Raw genomic sequence first — 17,589 nt, forward strand, 5'->3', positions numbered from 1 at the left:
AAATCCTAAAACCTGAGACCAAATAACTGCACTTTATATTAAATACATGATATTTCCACAGTGAACAGGACAGAAGGGGACGGAGGAGAGGGGAATCAGGAATACAGGGGGTGTCCAGACACCAGATGGAAAAGGTTACATGTGGTTTTTCATGTCAGATTGTGTGCAGAGAGCGAGAAAGGACAGAGACTGTGGTCAGATCTGTAAATCCAAAAACCACTGCACATTCCAAGCTTTGTTGTACTAGTGTGGCTACTACTGGTAATGTTGTATAATGTTATTACTGACATTAAATCACTTGAAAGCTCCAAAGCCAACAATGCATGTATTTAGTAACAATTATTTGGGGTTTATCAAAGCCTAATCTTCTTCGTCTGTGCCATAGAGCTATATTGTCAATGTTTTCCCAAAAACATTAAATGCATAAATGAGCCACACTGTTGCACCAGGTGACATGTTCCTTCATTACCATGAAGACTGAATGTCTAGCATCCATATTTACTTACTGTAATTAAATATTTGATCACATAGACATCTGTCAACCATCATGCATTAAGCTTCAGAAAGGTAATCAGTGATTATTTAGTTTATGTCAATCAATTGAAGAATTTTGTGGGTCAGAATAAAGGCACACATTAGAAAGAAAAATTAACATAGGGAAATAAAACAAATGTTGAATATTGCTTGAACATAAGCCGACTGAACAAAAGAATAATAAAACTGCTGCACCAACGCAATTAATTAAAATAAATAATTGAGTCTTTAATTGGCATATTATTGATGTATGCACAACTACACAAAAAATAGTCACTCAATTGTCTTTGAAACTTTGAGAATAATGATGCATAGTAGATTCAGCGCTTTAATTTATTTCACCAAATCACACTATAACATACGGCTTTATAAATACTAGTTATGTGAGAGACATGGGGTGTGAATGGTGTTGTGCATACACACTCATCTTGCTGGTGTGCGTCAATAGGAAGCTTAATTGGTAAAACTGTCAGTTTTGAGAAATGCAATGATACCACACTAACACACAATGATTTTGCTCTCACATAAGCCCTGAATGGAATATGTAGGAAGCAGGGTAACGTGACGACGAAGAGGAGGAAGAGGAGGCAGCTGATAAGGACAAGGAGACCTCGTTCATCGGGGTCTCTCGCGCTAAGAGGATTACAGAGCAGCCTGCAGAGTTGGCGGGAACAGCTGGTTACAGATACACCTCCTCTTAAACTCCACTAACACATGAGAACACAGCAGCTTCTCCGAGGCGTGGAGGTAGCTATCTGTAGATATACTCTGCAGGACGGTGGGATTCACCGATGAGGAGGGGTGTATAATTTGGAGAGGATTATAAGTGTGGAAAATGAGGTGAGATCTGATGACGGGGTATTCAGCTGAGACAGCAGAGAGAAATTAGAGGAGGAGGGTGATCTCCAGGAAAAGGCTGTCATCAATTAACTAAATTGGGTGTGGGCTCTCTTTCTTAAATTTAAAGATAATATATTTACAAACAGTTGGGTTGAATGTCAATTTTGTAACCTGAAAGTGGATGCTACTAGTGACAACAAAGGAGGAGACAGGTTCAGTAGCCATGAGAGGAGAATGTAGGAAAAGAGAGGAATAAGCAAGATGAGAGACGAGATGAATCCATAAAAAGGACCTCTCCTCTGCACCCTTCACTGGCTGCCAGTGGCTGCCAGAATCCGCTTCAAAACACTGGTACTGGCCCACCGAGCTGTGAAGGGATCAGCTACATCCAAGCCCTGGTTAAACAAATACAATCCATCACGTGCACTTGGCTTGGCGTCAGCCAATCAGCTTGCTACTCCATCTCTGCGAGTCGGACCCAGGTACCCCTCAAAAACACGCCAATTTGCTACCCTGGCTCCTAAATGATGGAATGACACTTTGCAAATCTTCCATTGCAAACTGAAAACCCATCTGTTTGAATTGTAATTCAATTCAATTATTGCCCAAAAAATATATATTTAGTGACTTAGCTTAGGCATTCACCAGCAACACAAGGGTATGAATTGGCTGAAGTGAATATATCTGCACTTTACTTGTTCGGAGTTTAATTCTCTGTTTTTTGCACTTATTGTAGGTTGCTTTGGATAAAAGCTTAAGCCAAATGAAATGTAATGTAATATAAAAGAGAAGAAGTGAGGCGAGGAGAGAAGAAAAGGAAATAAGGGGGAGAGGAGAGGATAAAACATGAGAAAAAAGGAGGAGAAGAGACGAAACCAGTAAGGATAGAAGAAGATTACGAGGCAAACAAGAGAGACAATCAGAGAAGAAAAGAGGAGATACTAGACGAAAGGACAGGATTTTGCACCCAAAAAATGTAGAGGAGAGGAGAAGAGCGGAGAAAACAAGCAAGACCAAAAGAGGAGGAAACTCGGGTGAGTAAAAAAGAAAAGGAGAGTGAGAAAGAGAAAGAGAGCATGGAATAAAAGACTAGAGAAGATAAAAGAGTAAGCAGAGGGAAGGAAATATGAGAGTAGAACACAATACAGGAGAGTAGGAAACAAGAAAGGAGGAAAAGAGGAAAGAAAACAGAAGAAGGAGGCAGAAGAGTTGCCCAGTCAGCATTCAGAGTGAGAGAGAAGTATCATCCATAAATGATGATGCGACTCATTGATCCGAACCACAGACTGCATCTCGTCTGTCAGGAGTGTCAGCGACTTCAGCAATCGCCTATTAGTCACACATCACAGCAACTGTGTGGTTCTGACTTTTGCTGATTTCAGACGGCGAATAAAAAGACTTTCTGGTGACTGAACACAAGAGTCTTGTTATAATGGGATACTGAGCAGGAAGTCAAAACGGCCCAAAACAGGGAAATTTGTGCCCGATAATGAAAACTGGATGTATTCAGATCTCATATTACTGGTGTAATGCAGCACACACTAACACACACAGTGTCCAGTCAGCGGAGGAGTCAGGTTCACTGGCTCAGATATCACTGTGGTCGCAGAAACCAGAACCTGTTTAATAAAACATGAGCGTTGATTGGCCAGAGAAGCACTACTGCGGTCATGTGATACGGCCTCAGAAGGCAGATGAGGTGGTGGAGAGCAGGAGAGTCACACATGGTCTACGACCAGATACTGAAGAAGTATGCAGATCCTTCACTGAGGAAAAGTACTTATAACATACCAAGAAAATACTTAAAAGTCGCCTGTTGAAAATATTACTTAATTAAAAAGTAAAAGTACCCATAAACCCGAAAGATGACCACTGTAACTGTTTCACCATACAATTTATGCTATTATAAGATTATTATTATCGATTAATTCATTTGTTATTATTATTTTACTGTTGATTTTAACTATTGGATATATTATTGCAGTTCAATAAATTTTATGCACATAGTATATGATAAGAAGGTAGGTAACTTCACACAATGCTCTCATGTTTTACAAGTTCATCGTGTGCTTTTTACATAAAATGTAAATCCACAAAGTGACCTCAGCTCTCTGAAAAATGTAGTTAAGTATATAATATATATCAGCCTCTGAAATGTAATGGGGTAGAAGTACACATTAGCATAAAATGTAAGTACCTAAGTAAAGTACAGGTATCTCATATGTGTACTTGGGTAATTCACTCAATTGTATGACAAAACCGTATATTTCCCTTCTGGATTTAAGTGTCGCATCAACATTTTTCACAAAGGCACAGAAGTACTCAATTTACAGAAGGGCTCATTTCAGAACAATATACAGTATATAACATAAGTGGTTAAAGTTATAAATGCCATAATGTCTTTAAAATGTTTGTGTTGCAGCTGATTTTATGACTTTGTGTACTGCTGGGTAGATTGATCTTCAATAATTCAAATTAAATGAAGTTATAATGTATCGATTAATTACTGCTTTAACTATCTGAATCTGAAATGTAACTAAAGATGTCAAATTGATGTATAAGAGTAAAAAAGTTAAATATTTGCTTTTTGAATATGGTTCAGTAGAATTGCAAAGTAGCATTACATGGGAAAGTACCCAAAATTGTAGATAAATGAAGTCCTTGGGTAAATGTACTTAGTGCTTTAATGTAAGAGATAGAGGGCCGTTTGTCTGAGTGCTGGTTGCTACTGATCAATACTTGAGTTGAGTTGATCAGGTCCAGTCAGTCTATTGAGTCTGCGTGGCGACACAGTGACAGGCAGCTCAATGGTTAACAGTTCATGTGACGCAGGAGCTTTTTCCATCACCTGCAATAATAAGACTTCTGCATCTGAAAACTAGAGAGTGTTTCACCGCTTATCTAAAATTGCATCATCATCATCCACTTTTTGAAAATGAAATTCATGCAGAATACATAAAAGTCACCCTGGATTTACTTTTAAGTTTCCAAAGGGCATATGGTTTCATGGAAACAGGAGGACACAACGAAGAAGCACATATCTGTTGACATTTAAAACAATAGACATATAATATTATATTATATATATTATATATTACATACAATATTTCTAATAAATAACAAATAACTGGTGTGAGGAAATTGGTTATTCTGCTTTCCATTATAATACAAATTGCGAGTAGCACTGTCAAAAACTATTAACTTTATAATCTAATTAAGTTTCTTTCCTTTAGTTTCTGTCTGCGGAGTTCACCAAGCTAGATTTATAACTTTAAAAAAACAGACAATTCAATTTTGTATCAGTTTCATAATCATACCAGCCTGAGTGTGAAGGAAACCTAGAATATATGGTATGGAATAACTTTTGATTGCTTCACATTTTTTCAGCTAGTCCCAGCAATATATCATAACAGTTCACAATAATATAGTTAATTTATAAGTCTTCCAGACATCCAGTTTGAAATGTCAGAAATTGTGCTACAAAATAAGTTACTTCCATGAGTAAACATGTCTTTACAGTGACTATAGTTTGTGTGGTTGAGTCAAAAATACTGTATTTGTATCAAATGTACCTAACCACACAGTGTATTGTCAGCTCAGATAGTGTATGAACTGAATATGAACCAGCAAATTAGAGCCAGTGTGTTATTGTAAACTCTCAAATCCTTCATTCTTTTATACAGCGGATGCAAACTTGTTTTTACTCCTACACAATACATGAAAGAAAACATAACACACCAACCCTCCTCCCACTTGTTGTCAGCTCTGTATTCTCTAGGGTGACCGTGCAGCTAGATGAGAGTAAGCCCCATCATTATTAGTTTTCTCTTAATTCTTTTCAATATTTGAGTTGCTGGCTAAGAACAAGAAGATGTAGTACCAGCTTAAAATGTCCCTTTATAGCTTGAACCACTTCCTCTTTATAGTCAGGTATTAAATATTGTGTTTTTATGAGATATAAGTTAACCTCGATTAAATGACACATGAGAGGAATATTTCTAATGTCCAAAAGCTCTTTTTTATTCCAGTCATAGAGACATGCGACTCTGATTTATGACTGGGAAGGAAACTTACAATGTGATCAATCTATCACCTGTCAAGCTCTCACAATTATGTCTGCAACATGTTGGAAAACAGCTTAGTATAACGTATTAGCTGTGTCACATTGACTTTCATTTAACCTCCTCTATTTGAGCTGAAACTGTTCCTCATAAGAGGAATGGTTTGCAAACAAAATGAGGATGTAAACTACCATGTACAGAGAAAATATAAGGAAGCTCGTAGACTTTTGTGATGTAGTAGTACGGGCATGTTCTCATCTGGGTGGTGTGTTAGCAGCAATCACATCCGGGGAGGTCAGTGGATGGGGAGGCACTGGCTACCATCAGCCAGATTTACACACATATGAACCCCTAAGAGGTAGCTTAAATTCCCGATTCAATTTGGGGGTTGTACAATAACCTGGCTATTGGTTAGGCGTTCCTTTGGCGTTCTTACCCAGGTTAGACGACGCTCGGCCCTGAGCGGCTCTGTCCTGCAGCTCCTGAGCGATTTCCAGCTGGTGCTGGTGGTGCTGACGAGCTCTCTCTAAGTCCTAAAGATCACAGGAACAACCACAATTATTGTCACAACAGCATATACTGTAACACAGACATATATCAGAGTACCCCTGTGTTGTTTAATTATTCAGTTAGCCCTGTATTTAAACAGTTTTATACCAACCTGCATGCACCTGGCAGCATGCCCCAGACCAGCAAATGCCCTCATCTCGATGGCTCTGTCGCTAAGCTCTTGTGCCAGCTCCAGCACTCGTGTGTGGTATGAAATGGCCTTGTCGAAGTCACGCTGAGAGTGGTAGGCACTGCCCAGGTTGCTGTACGCCCGAGCCTCCTCACGGCGTTTTTCCAAAGTCTGCATGAGAAATTACCATATCAATACAGATCCGAATAATAAGATGGAGCTATTTCCCATTATCTGGGAGTCCAAGGTTGTCAAAGATCAGATTGTATTGATGCTATTATTCCTTTGAAAGATAATTCATAATCAGAGGGCACACATCACTTTCAAAAATATGGAAAAAGGGGCCGAAAGATTTATTAAAAACATTGTTACTTGCTTTAGGACATTAAAGGCAGTCTTTATGAAGAAATGTACCTTGAAATGAATCTCAGACAATGGAATTCAGTTCTTCCTCAAAGGGATTGTGCATTTACAAAAATGGAAACAGATTTTCTATAAATGTGGAGATGGAGCCCTCCCATCTCTAACAGATGGACTGTTTATTTAACAAGTTGCATCACTCCCAGCTAAAGAAACTTTAACTTTAATGTTCACTCTCTCTAAACTCTCAGTTGTCAAAAGATTTGACTTTATTCTGGTACAAGTGTGACTGTCAACAGATGGTCAGTTTGTATGTTAGGAAATAGAGCTGCAAACACTGTCGTGATGTTGGCTGCAGTGGCTGGCTCGAAAACAATTTTGCATTTCATCCAAGAAACGTAACATAAAAAGTAAAATGTGCACAGATTAGAGCCTTTTGTTATATTTGCTCATGTTTCAATTTCATACAGCGTTTAACACATTACGTTTCTTTGGAAATATGCAGTAACTTTGTTATAAGATACTATTTTCAGCAAATGATAGATGGATCTAGAAGTAGACCCATCAACGTTAGAAAGAAACTCCTGACTTAAACACAGTCACTGCAGCCCTCCTGTTTGAATTTATCATAGTCTCGAAAAACAAATTATGCTTCTCTCCATAATAACCCCAAATTCACTTATTGTATACTGCCGGTTGCTTTATATTCAATAAGGACCCTATGTGTGATATCCATTTTTAGACTGTTTGTGAAACTAAACCAAACCTGAATATATGGCTACTTTTAAACAAGGAAGCCAAATGATCACATAAATTTGGACAACAGGCATTACTGAACTGAGAAGTTATGTCAGCATTGTTGTGACAATGTTGTATGAAAATATCATAATACTCTTTGAATGTGTGAATAATGAAATGCCTTCTTACAGGTTAAGAGAACTACTTAGTTAAATTAAAATTCTATATTTTTGTTACTATGATAAAAACACATCAAGAGACCAAAACCAATATGCGTTTGCCTGTCTCTTAATATTTTCCGACTTCCCGTTCATCTATATGGCACTCAGATTGTCATTAGTCTTTAAAAATGTCTTACAAATACAGAGTTCCTAAAACTTCCTTAAACTGCTGGAACGTTTTTTTATTTGTTGGGGACTATTTTCAGCTGCGGATTATTCCACATTTGGCGCTTTAGTGAGTATTTGGGGCAGCAGGACTGTGAAGTAGGGGAGTCAAAATAAACTTTGGTTCATTAATGAAGGAACGCGTCACCCCACATGCAGTGGCGGCTGGTGAACATTTTTTTGGGGGGGGCGCAGTTGGGCGGCACGGTTTAAATAGCACTTTTTTAGAGGTTTAGCTTAAGACAGTTGGTTAGGTGGCTGCGGCCACATTCGTGCTTCTTACATTTTTGTGTGAAGTGCTTTAGATCCTTCATCCCGGTTGTAGTCCAAAGTGTTTCAGTCCCAGGACTTTGAAATAACAGACAAGGGAAACAAAAAAAGGCATTGCTCACTGTACAACCAGCTAACCAATTCCGCTTAGCATACAAGTTTGAGGAGAAAGTCCGAGTGTAGGTTCTCCCGCGATCAGTGGTCGTCTGTTGAATGTTTAAATCCGGACGCTCGGGTCCCAAGTCTTTCAATTTCTTCTTTTCGACATCTGATAGTCGATGAAACGGTGTTTTAAGTAGAGCTTGCACGGAGTTCTCAGCCATCGATGTCGCCATATTCACTCAATCTAAGTTTCAGCTAGCTACGGTGCTGCTCTTTACGCTTGTGGTTAGGGAATGATAACGATGCTGATTCGCCGAAATAGTCCAATCGCGTATCTAAGAATGTCACATTGAACTAAGAAACAATGCCATTGGCTGTGGGCGCAAAGATTTGCGCCCACAGATCTAAGTTTCATCCCCCAATGAAAAGCTATCCTTGCTAAAATGACTGAGAAAAGTATAAGCTCTCCTATAAACTCCCATGTTATCGGCGCCCACGGACGGTAGCCGACCTGCCTATTCTCAGAAAAGGCGAATGGCAATACATTATGTCCGGACACATTTTAGCGGTTCTTGACAGTGGTCTCCCATACACATTTAACCCATAAACACGGTACATTTCTTATTTCAATTATGTTGTATATATAACGTTTTTTAACTCAAAAAGTCAGGGTGGGCGGCGCCCAAGCGCCCACTATTGACGCACCGCCACTGCCCACATGTCCCCCAATGCAACAGTGCTGCTCATTGATGTGCTTCTAATAGTTTTGGACAACTATGGAGCTCTATGGCACAGAGTCAGAAGATTTACCAGGCTTTGATATAAACCCAGTGGCGGTGCGTCAATAGTGGGCGCTTGGGCGCCGCCCACCCTGACTTTTTGAGTTAAAAAACGTTATATATACAACATAATTGAAATAAGAAATGTACCGTGTTTATGGGTTAAATGTGTATGGGAGACCACTGTCAAGAACCGCTAAAATGTGTCCGGACATAATATATTGCCATTCGCCTTTTCTGAGAATAGGCAGGTCGGCTACCGTCCGTGGGCGCCGATAACATGGGAGTCTATAGGAGAGCTTATACTTTTCTCAGTCATTTTAGCAAGGATAGCTTTTCACTGGGGGATGAAACTTAGATCTGTGGGCGCAAATCTTTGCGCCCACAGCCAATGGCATTGTTTCTTAGTTCAATGTGACATTCTTAGATACGCGATTGGACTATTTCGGCGAATCAGCATCGTTATCATTCCCTAACCACAAGCGTAAAGAGCAGCACCGTAGCTAGCTGAAACTTAGATTGAGTGAATATAGCGACATCGATGGCTGAGAACTCCGTGCAAGCTCTACTTAAAACACCGTTTCATCGACTATCAGATGTCGAAAAGAAGAAATTGAAAGACTTGGGACCCGAGTGTCCGGATTTAAACATTCAACAGACGACCACTGATCGCGGGAGAACCTACACTCGGACTTTCTCCTCAAACTTGTATGCCAAGCGGAATTGGTTAGCTGGTTGTACAGTGAGCAATGCCTTTTTTTGTTTCCCTTGTCTGTTATTTCAAAGTCCTGGGACTGAAACACTTTGGACTACAACCGGGATGAAGGATCTAAAGCACTTCACACAAAAATGTAAGAAGCACGAATGTGGCCGCAGCCACCTAACCAACTGTCTTAAGCTAAACCTCTAAAAAAGTGCTATTTAAACCGTGCCGCCCAACTGCGCCCCCCCCAAAAAAATGTTCACCAGCCGCCACTGTATAAACCCCAAACTTGTTGTTAGATACATTTATAGTTGATAATGCCTTTCCAAAGGATTTATGGGACTGGAACTGCTTATCACCAGAATTATCCTTAAAGATTGATCCAAGAACTATCACAAGGCTGTTCAGTGCCAGTAAAGTTAAGGTTGTTCCAAGTTCCTCCCCCCATCAGAAACTTTACAGATCATAAAGTGCACTTCTGTACCTTTGCGATGTCCAAGTGCTGCTCATGGCACTGAACAGCATTGGTGAAGTCTCCCAGTGCTGTGTACACGGCGCCCATGTTGCCCAGCTGGCGAGCCTCGGAGAGCTGGCACTGCGTTTGTCGCGCCAACAGCACACACTGTTTATGGCTCGCCAGCGCATTGGGGTAGTCACCGATGGCTGTGTACACATGGCCTAGACTGCTGAGAGCATCGGACGCAGCCTGAAATCAAACACACACTGGTTAGTACACAGAGCCCAGCAAAGAGAGGATCAAAACCATCCACTTTGGCCCAGTAAACACGACTCATAAACAGGAACAAGATAAGGACAGAAGAATACATCATGTTATATTTGCAACAATGTAAGTTTATTACATACCGCATCTGACTTTGTATTTAACAGCATAACTTTTACTAGGGTCATTTATTTTCATTGTACAACACAGGGTGCTGCCACAGAATGCAGTGATGTCCCATTTTGCTGCATAAGAAAAAAAAAACAAAAGGCAGTAAAACTATATTTTGTGTCGGAGTGTGGAAGATGAGTTGAGGAGTCTCTCAGCCTGAGGCCAGAAGCTGCTCTGTAGTCTGGAGGTACGACAGACGACTCTTTGCTGGCAGAGGAAATGTGGGCTGGGGTAGGCATTGTCATTTAATATAATTTGGGCTCTTAGCAGACCGCTCTTCCCACCATGATGCAGTTCCCGTCATTTATCCCTCTCTTTCACACTCTATGTCCTTTGACTTTTCCCTTTGCCATTAGCTTTCATGCACTCTGATTCTTAGCATGTGGTGTTACGGCATCACAACTGAGGCTTGTCCTTTGCAATCATGATGGCTAATAGTTTAATCCTTTTGGTGTATTTATTTTCCACCTATAATCAAGTATGTGGATCATTCTGTTATCATTCTTTTAAACGCCTGTTGGGAATTACTGAATTTGATCATCTGTATAAACTGTTGGATTGTCTACAACTTGTTTGATCGTCTCATTGCTTGAGTTTGTCATTAATTTAGAGTTGAGTAATCGCTGTGTTCCAAGATCTCAAAGTTTTTTTGTCTTTAATTCAATGTTGTTAGTGTAGCGAGAGCAGATGTGTACCTGTTGTATAGGGAACATATTAGGAGACGGACATACAGGAAGTATGCAGGTTAAGTTGTAATACAGTTAATAAAGTGAACTGGACTACTAGTTGGCTCCTGTCTGGAACTATATATATTCGACATGTACAGAACATGTTACATGGTGTCAGAAGCGTGCTGAATCCCGCCTCAGACGGTCGCTTGGAAGAAATTGCCCGTCAAGTTGCGGTAAATAATTAATTAGCGCGTAAATCGCGGTAGGTTCAAAAACTAGGCTAACGCTAGCCAGCAGTTAGAAACTGTGCAGCAAGCTAGTTAGACAGACAACGAGGGAGCCTGTCGGCACGGGACGTTAAGAGACAACGCAGAGAAGCCAGACAACGATACAAGGAAAGAAACAATGGATTCCCTTTTCTCCATAAGCCCACCAGAAAACTTTGACTTTTCGGACTTTGCTAACTGGCCCAATTGGATTCGTCGGTTTGAAAGGTTCCGAGTTGCAGCTGGACTGGACAAGAAAGATGAAGATTATCAGGTGAATTCATTAGTATATGCAATGGGCGATAAAGCAGATGATGTTCTGTCCACGCTAGGCTTAAGTGCTGAAGATGCAAAGAAATACAAAGAGGTTAAAGAAGCCTTTAATAAATACTTCATAAGCAAATACAATGTAATATATGAGAGGGCTCGTTTCAATAAGAGAAGCCAAGAGCCAGGGGAATCTGCTGAAGCCTTCATCTCTGCAGTTTATAAGTTATCTGAGCACTGTCAATATGGCCCGCTGCAAGATGAAATGATCAGAGACAGACTAGTGGTAGGAATAAGGCATCACACCCTGTCTGAAAAGCTGCAAATGGACAGTGAATTAACACTGGAAAAGGCTGTTACTAAAATTAGGCAACATGAAGAAATTAAAAAACAGCAACCAACAGTGAGAGAAACAAAACCTACAGAACAAAGAGAGGCCAATGTGGACTTTCTGAAATTCAAGAAAAAGTCAAACAGAGAGTACCAGACAGGGAAGACGTCCTACGGAAAGGGACAAAAGGATTTCCAGAAAGGACAGAAAAACTGTGGACGATGTGGAAAAGAACCACCACACTCTCTAAATAACTGTGCTGCAAGGGATGCTGAATGCCGAAAGTGTCAGAAGAGAGGACATTTTGCAGCTGTTTGTAAATCAGGGAGAGTAGGGGCAGTTTTCGAGGCAGAAGAAGAGGATACTCTTTTCCTGGGAGCAGTGTCCACAGGAAAGAAATCTGAAACATGGAAAAAAAACACTAAGAGTGAATGGTCAAGACATTACCTTCAAGCTGGATACAGGGGCGGACGCAACAGTCATCCCAGGTAATGCCTACTCAGAAAAATGGCACGGCCCACTCACCAAAGCATCCATACCATTGTGTGGACCCAGCAATGAACCTCTAAAGGTGAGAGGTCAGTTTCATGGTGTCATGAAATATAAAGAGAGAACAACAACACAACCAGTGTATGTAGTACAAAAGCTAGCTACTCCTCTACTGGGTCTGCCAGCAATCTCAGATCTAAAACTACTGCATTTAGTCGACAGTGTAATAGAGCTAGAGGCTGACATGAAGAAACAATACCCCAAAGTCTTCACAGGACTGGGCTGCCTTACAGGGGAGTACAGAATCAAGTTGAAGCAAGACGTGAAGCCCTTCGCATTATCACTGCCACGACGTGTACCTCTACCGCTGCATGACAAAGTCAAAGAGGAGCTCCAAAGAATGGAAAAAATGGGTGTGATTGTGCCCATTGAAGAGCCTACAGACTGGTGTGCAGGCATGGTGGTGGCACCAAAGCCCAAGGGAAAAATCAGAATCTGCTCTGATATGACCCATCTGAATGAGTATGTTTGCAGAGAAAGACTCATCTTGCCGGCCGTTGACGAAACCCTGGCCAAGCTTGCAGGTGCAACGGTCTTTACTAAGCTAGATGCTACAGCCGGATTCTGGCAGGTACCCCTACATCAAAAATCAGTCCCGCTGACCACATTTATCACCCCGTTCGGGCGATACTGCTACAAGAGACTCCCATTCGGGATTTCATCCGCACCTGAGCATTTTCAAAAGAGGCTCACACAGATGCTGACAGGGTTAGAGGGGACTGTATGCCATGCTGATGACATTCTCGTGTTTGGAACAACACGTGAACAACATGACCACAGGCTGCACAGAGTGTTAGGGAGGCTCCAGGAAGAGGGCCTGACTCTCAATAACGACAAGTGTCAGTTTGCGGTCAACAAGGTCATGTTCCTGGGCCACATCGTCAGTGCAGGAGGCATTGAAGCAGATCCAGGAAAAATTAAGGCAATCACAGAGATGCCCACGCCAAAAGACGCTGCAGACGTGAAAAGGTTTGTTGGCATGGTCAACTACGTGGGGAAATTCTCTCCACGGATATCAGAGCTCACACAACCGCTAAGAGAACTGCTCAAAACAGACACAGACTGGGTGTGGGGGAGTGCACAGCAGAGAGCGTTTGACGAGCTGCGTAAGGAACTGAGCTCACCAACAGTACTGGCACAGTACTGCCTACACAGAGAGTCAATAGTTGCAGCAGACGCTTCGTCCTTTGGGCTGGGTGGAGTATTGTCTCAGAAGCAGCTGTCTGGAGAATGGAGGCCAGTTGCCTTCATATCACGCAGCATGACAATCACGGAGCGTAGATACGCCCAGATAGAGAAGGAAGCGCTTGCACTGACCTGGGCGTGTGAACGGTTTCAGTCTTACCTGATAGGGATGGACTTTTTGATACAAACTGACCACAAACCTCTCATTTCACTGTTAGGCAGTAGAGCACTAGATGACTTGCCACCTCGCATTCTGAGGTTCAGGCTGCGGCTGCTTCGCTTCACATACAAAATTGAACATGTGCCGGGGAAGAAATTGATCACAGCGGATGCACTGTCCAGGGCACCGATTCAAGCCCCGCCTACACCAGAGGACGAGCAGCTGGAAGAGGATGTGTGTGTCTCCATCAACCTAATAATGGAGCACTTCCCAGCGTCAGAGCAGAGGTTGGTGCAGATCAAGACAGCACAAGATTCAGATGATGTCTACAAAAGGCTGAAAGGCATGGTGCAAACAGGTTGGCCTCAGAACAGAAAAGCTCTTCCACCACAACTGCAGCTGTACTGGCAGTATCAACAGGACCTGCTCGTTGTAGACGGACTACTGATGAAAGGCGAAAGACTCGTCATCCCAGTCACAATGCAAGAGGACATGATTAACAAAATACATGAAGGTCACCAAGGCATGACAAAGTGTGTTGCCAGAGCGCAGCAGTCAATGTGGTGGCCAGGTCTGACCAAACAGATCAAACAGAGAGTGGAAAACTGTGCAACCTGTGCACGAGAGGCTCACAACGCGCCAGAGCCACTGCTGACCACTACATTGCCGGAGAGGCCATGGCAGCGTGTGGCAGTGGATCTTTTCCAGTGGGACAATGCCATGTACCTTGTGGTTATTGACTACTATTCGCGCTACATAGAAGTGGCTAACCTTACCTCCACCACCACAGCCCACGTGACAGGAAAGCTGAAGTCTATCTTTGCCCGTCATGGAGTCCCGGAGACTGTCATCTCGGACAATGGCCCCCAGTTCTCTGCAGCGGAGTTTGCAGCCTTCACCAGGGACTATGACTTCACGCACACAACCAGCAGCCCCCGCTACCCTCAAAGTAACGGAGAGGCTGAGAGGGCAGTGAGGACGGTGAAATCTCTCCTGAAAAAGGGGGAAGATCCACACAAGGCTCTCATGGCCTACAGGGCCACTCCTTTGACACACGGCTCATCCCCTGCACAGCTGCTAATGGGCCGCAACATCAGGACACCCCTGCCGGTCAGTCAAGAGAAACTACAACCTGGATGGCCTGACCTCCAGGATTTCAGAAAGAAGGACCAGGACTTAAAAGAACAACAGGCCTCCTGGTTCAACAAACGACACAACACAAAGACAAGACAAGAGCTCAGACCAGGACAAAAGGTCTGGGTGAAGAACACAAAAGAAACAGGGACTGTCAGTGGTTCAGCTCAGACACCTAGGTCTTACAACATAGACCTGCCCTCAGGAACTCTCAGGCGGAACAGATCTCACATCCGGGTCATTCCAGAGACTACCAGAGAGACTAGATTGGGCCGGACCATAAGACCACCAAACAGGCTGAATTTGTAGACTAGCTAGAAAGCTGTGGTTTGGTTCACAGGGCAGAATAAACCCTGCACAGCTTGGGGACCCAGGTAGTCCACGCCGACCCCTAGAGAAGAAAGAGTTATGTTTTGAAAAAAAAAAAAAGGAAGAAAGAATTTCTTAATGGAAAATTATTATGTGTTCTACTGTATGTTTAATGTTAACAGGAGATGTTATGCACTACTGAAAAGAATTAAAAAAACAGGAAAGGAAAAGTAATGCTGGGGACTTGAATGTTTAATGGTTTAATATGTCAATATGTTATACTGGTCAAGTTTATCTACAGGTACAGTAAAAACAAAAGAAGTTCTTTTAAGAATCTGACAAGTAACTAAAGGGGGGAGATGTAGCGAGAGCAGATGTGTACCTGTTGTATAGGGAACATATTAGGAGACGGACATACAGGAAGTATGCAGGTTAAGTTGTAATACAGTTAATAAAGTGAACTGGACTACTAGTTGGCTCCTGTCTGGAACTATATATATTCGACATGTACAGAACATGTTACAGTTAGAGCTCCTAGAAAGTATGGATATCACTGTTAAAAAATACATTAATTTATATTGAATATGAAAAGTGTATTTTGTCTCAAATATAGTATCTGGACAGCTGTGGAGTTAACCAAGTACATTCACTCAATGAATGAACTTAACCAGGGATTTTCTAGAAAAATATCGTATGAGGTTGATTCCGGTCCAAATTACGGCCCCGCCCACTTTCCAGTGAAAATAATGCATTAGAGCCAAGAAGAAAATAATAGTTTCTTCATGTCTTAAAGCTGCGGGGTCATATATTGTACCTCAGACAACAAATAAATCCAGAGTTATTTACTTCCTCTACAGAAAAAAGGACAGTAACATAAACAATCTAATTCAGTTTCAGTGTAGCAGACCGACCGGACAACCATCCTGTATTTATTCAGAGCTCCGTAAAAACAAAGCTGTCTCTGCCATCTGATGCTCTGATCGACACGATTTTCATATTTTTGGAGTACTTATACAGTGTTTGACAACAGAATATTGGGTATGAGGGCGCACGCTGAAAGCTACCAGGTTTAGAAAAAATCCTGCTTAAGCACTTAATTGAGTTAGCTTACTTCATATTTGTACTTTACTTTCTACAGCTCGGAAAAAATTAAGAGACCACTCCAAATGTTTCTTAAATTGAAATCTCAACATGTATGGCAGCCATCCAGTGTCTGTTGAATTCCAACATAGAGAAATGTTGTCAGTAGGTTATAGAATACAATAATAATAAAAAATATATATATATTTAACTCAAAGACATGTCTATAAATAGTAAAACTGATAATGCTGCAGTAGTCTCTTAATTTCGTCTGGAGCTGTATATTGTGCTACTTTATAATTGTACTCCGCTACACTTCTGAGGATTTTTTTTTTAACTTCACTATGTTTATTTGAAAGCATTAGTTACTACCTTACAAACATATGATGATCGTATAGAATATCAACCATTGCTGTGGATAAACCGTATGTAAAGAATTATCACAACTGTCAACACCTACAGCAGTAAGATGCAACATACACATTAATGCAGCAGTAACACACAACATGAAAGAAAAACACTGCCACTAAACATATTACCGAACAGTTATAACATCAGGTTTGATTTTATAGTAGAAGAGCAGGTTTGTTTTTATCAAGTAAGGGTTTGAATGCAGGATTTGCACTTCTTCCACCAATGCTGGACACTAAGAGAGAAAGTTAAGCGGCCGCCTCACATCCCAAATGAAAATGTTATTGGAGTCTACAGGAGGGAAATCTAATCTTTCACATCCTATTATAGCGTCCTGTGAGAATCTCACCGCTCGGTTCCGTTATAACTCTGTTTTAGTTTCGAACATAAGACACTTCTACAGCACTAATGATTTCTAGCGGCACTCCTCCTGCTAATTACAGGGACCTCTTCAGGCATAATTCCATGCAAATCACAAAGAGTGTTTCAGTTAGAGATCACACTGTGTTGCCTTCATGAAAACAAGGCCATGAACTCACACACACACACACACACACACACACACACACACACACACACACACACACACACACACACACACACACACACACACACACACACACACACACACACACACACACACACACACACACACACAGTGAGTTGTACACACCCTTGTCTGTTTCTCTAATGAGAGAAATAACAAACGGTAGCTGCATTCCTCCTCTTGCTTCGGTAATTTGAAACCTGCCTACTCATTTGCAAAGTAATCTAAAGGTTATTGGTATTGATCAGAGGAGTCATGGGAAATATTTTTCAGCAATGAGAAAGTCTGTTTCAAATTAACTGAGAAAATTAGGAAAAGAGCACTACAGCTTGTAC

At 41.5% G+C, this 17,589-nt stretch overlaps 1 protein-coding gene across 2 annotated transcripts in view; it reads right to left on the reverse strand.

Moving 5' to 3' along the window:
* The window catches only part of ttc28 (tetratricopeptide repeat domain 28), a 104,347-nt gene that overhangs the window by 24,586 nt on the left and 62,172 nt on the right, over window positions 1-17,589 (reverse strand). For both annotated transcript variants that reach the window (XM_063889384.1, XM_063889385.1), the window contains 3 exons: window positions 9,937-10,158; window positions 6,097-6,285; window positions 5,872-5,968 (listed from right to left, as the gene is read on the reverse strand). In XM_063889384.1, the coding sequence (XP_063745454.1) occupies window positions 5,872-5,968; window positions 6,097-6,285; window positions 9,937-10,158 (508 nt within the window). The remainder of the gene's footprint in view (window positions 1-5,871; window positions 5,969-6,096; window positions 6,286-9,936; window positions 10,159-17,589) is intronic.

Source organism: Eleginops maclovinus, chromosome 8 (assembly GCF_036324505.1).
Source record: "Eleginops maclovinus isolate JMC-PN-2008 ecotype Puerto Natales chromosome 8, JC_Emac_rtc_rv5, whole genome shotgun sequence".
NCBI lineage: Eukaryota > Metazoa > Chordata > Actinopteri > Perciformes > Eleginopidae > Eleginops > Eleginops maclovinus.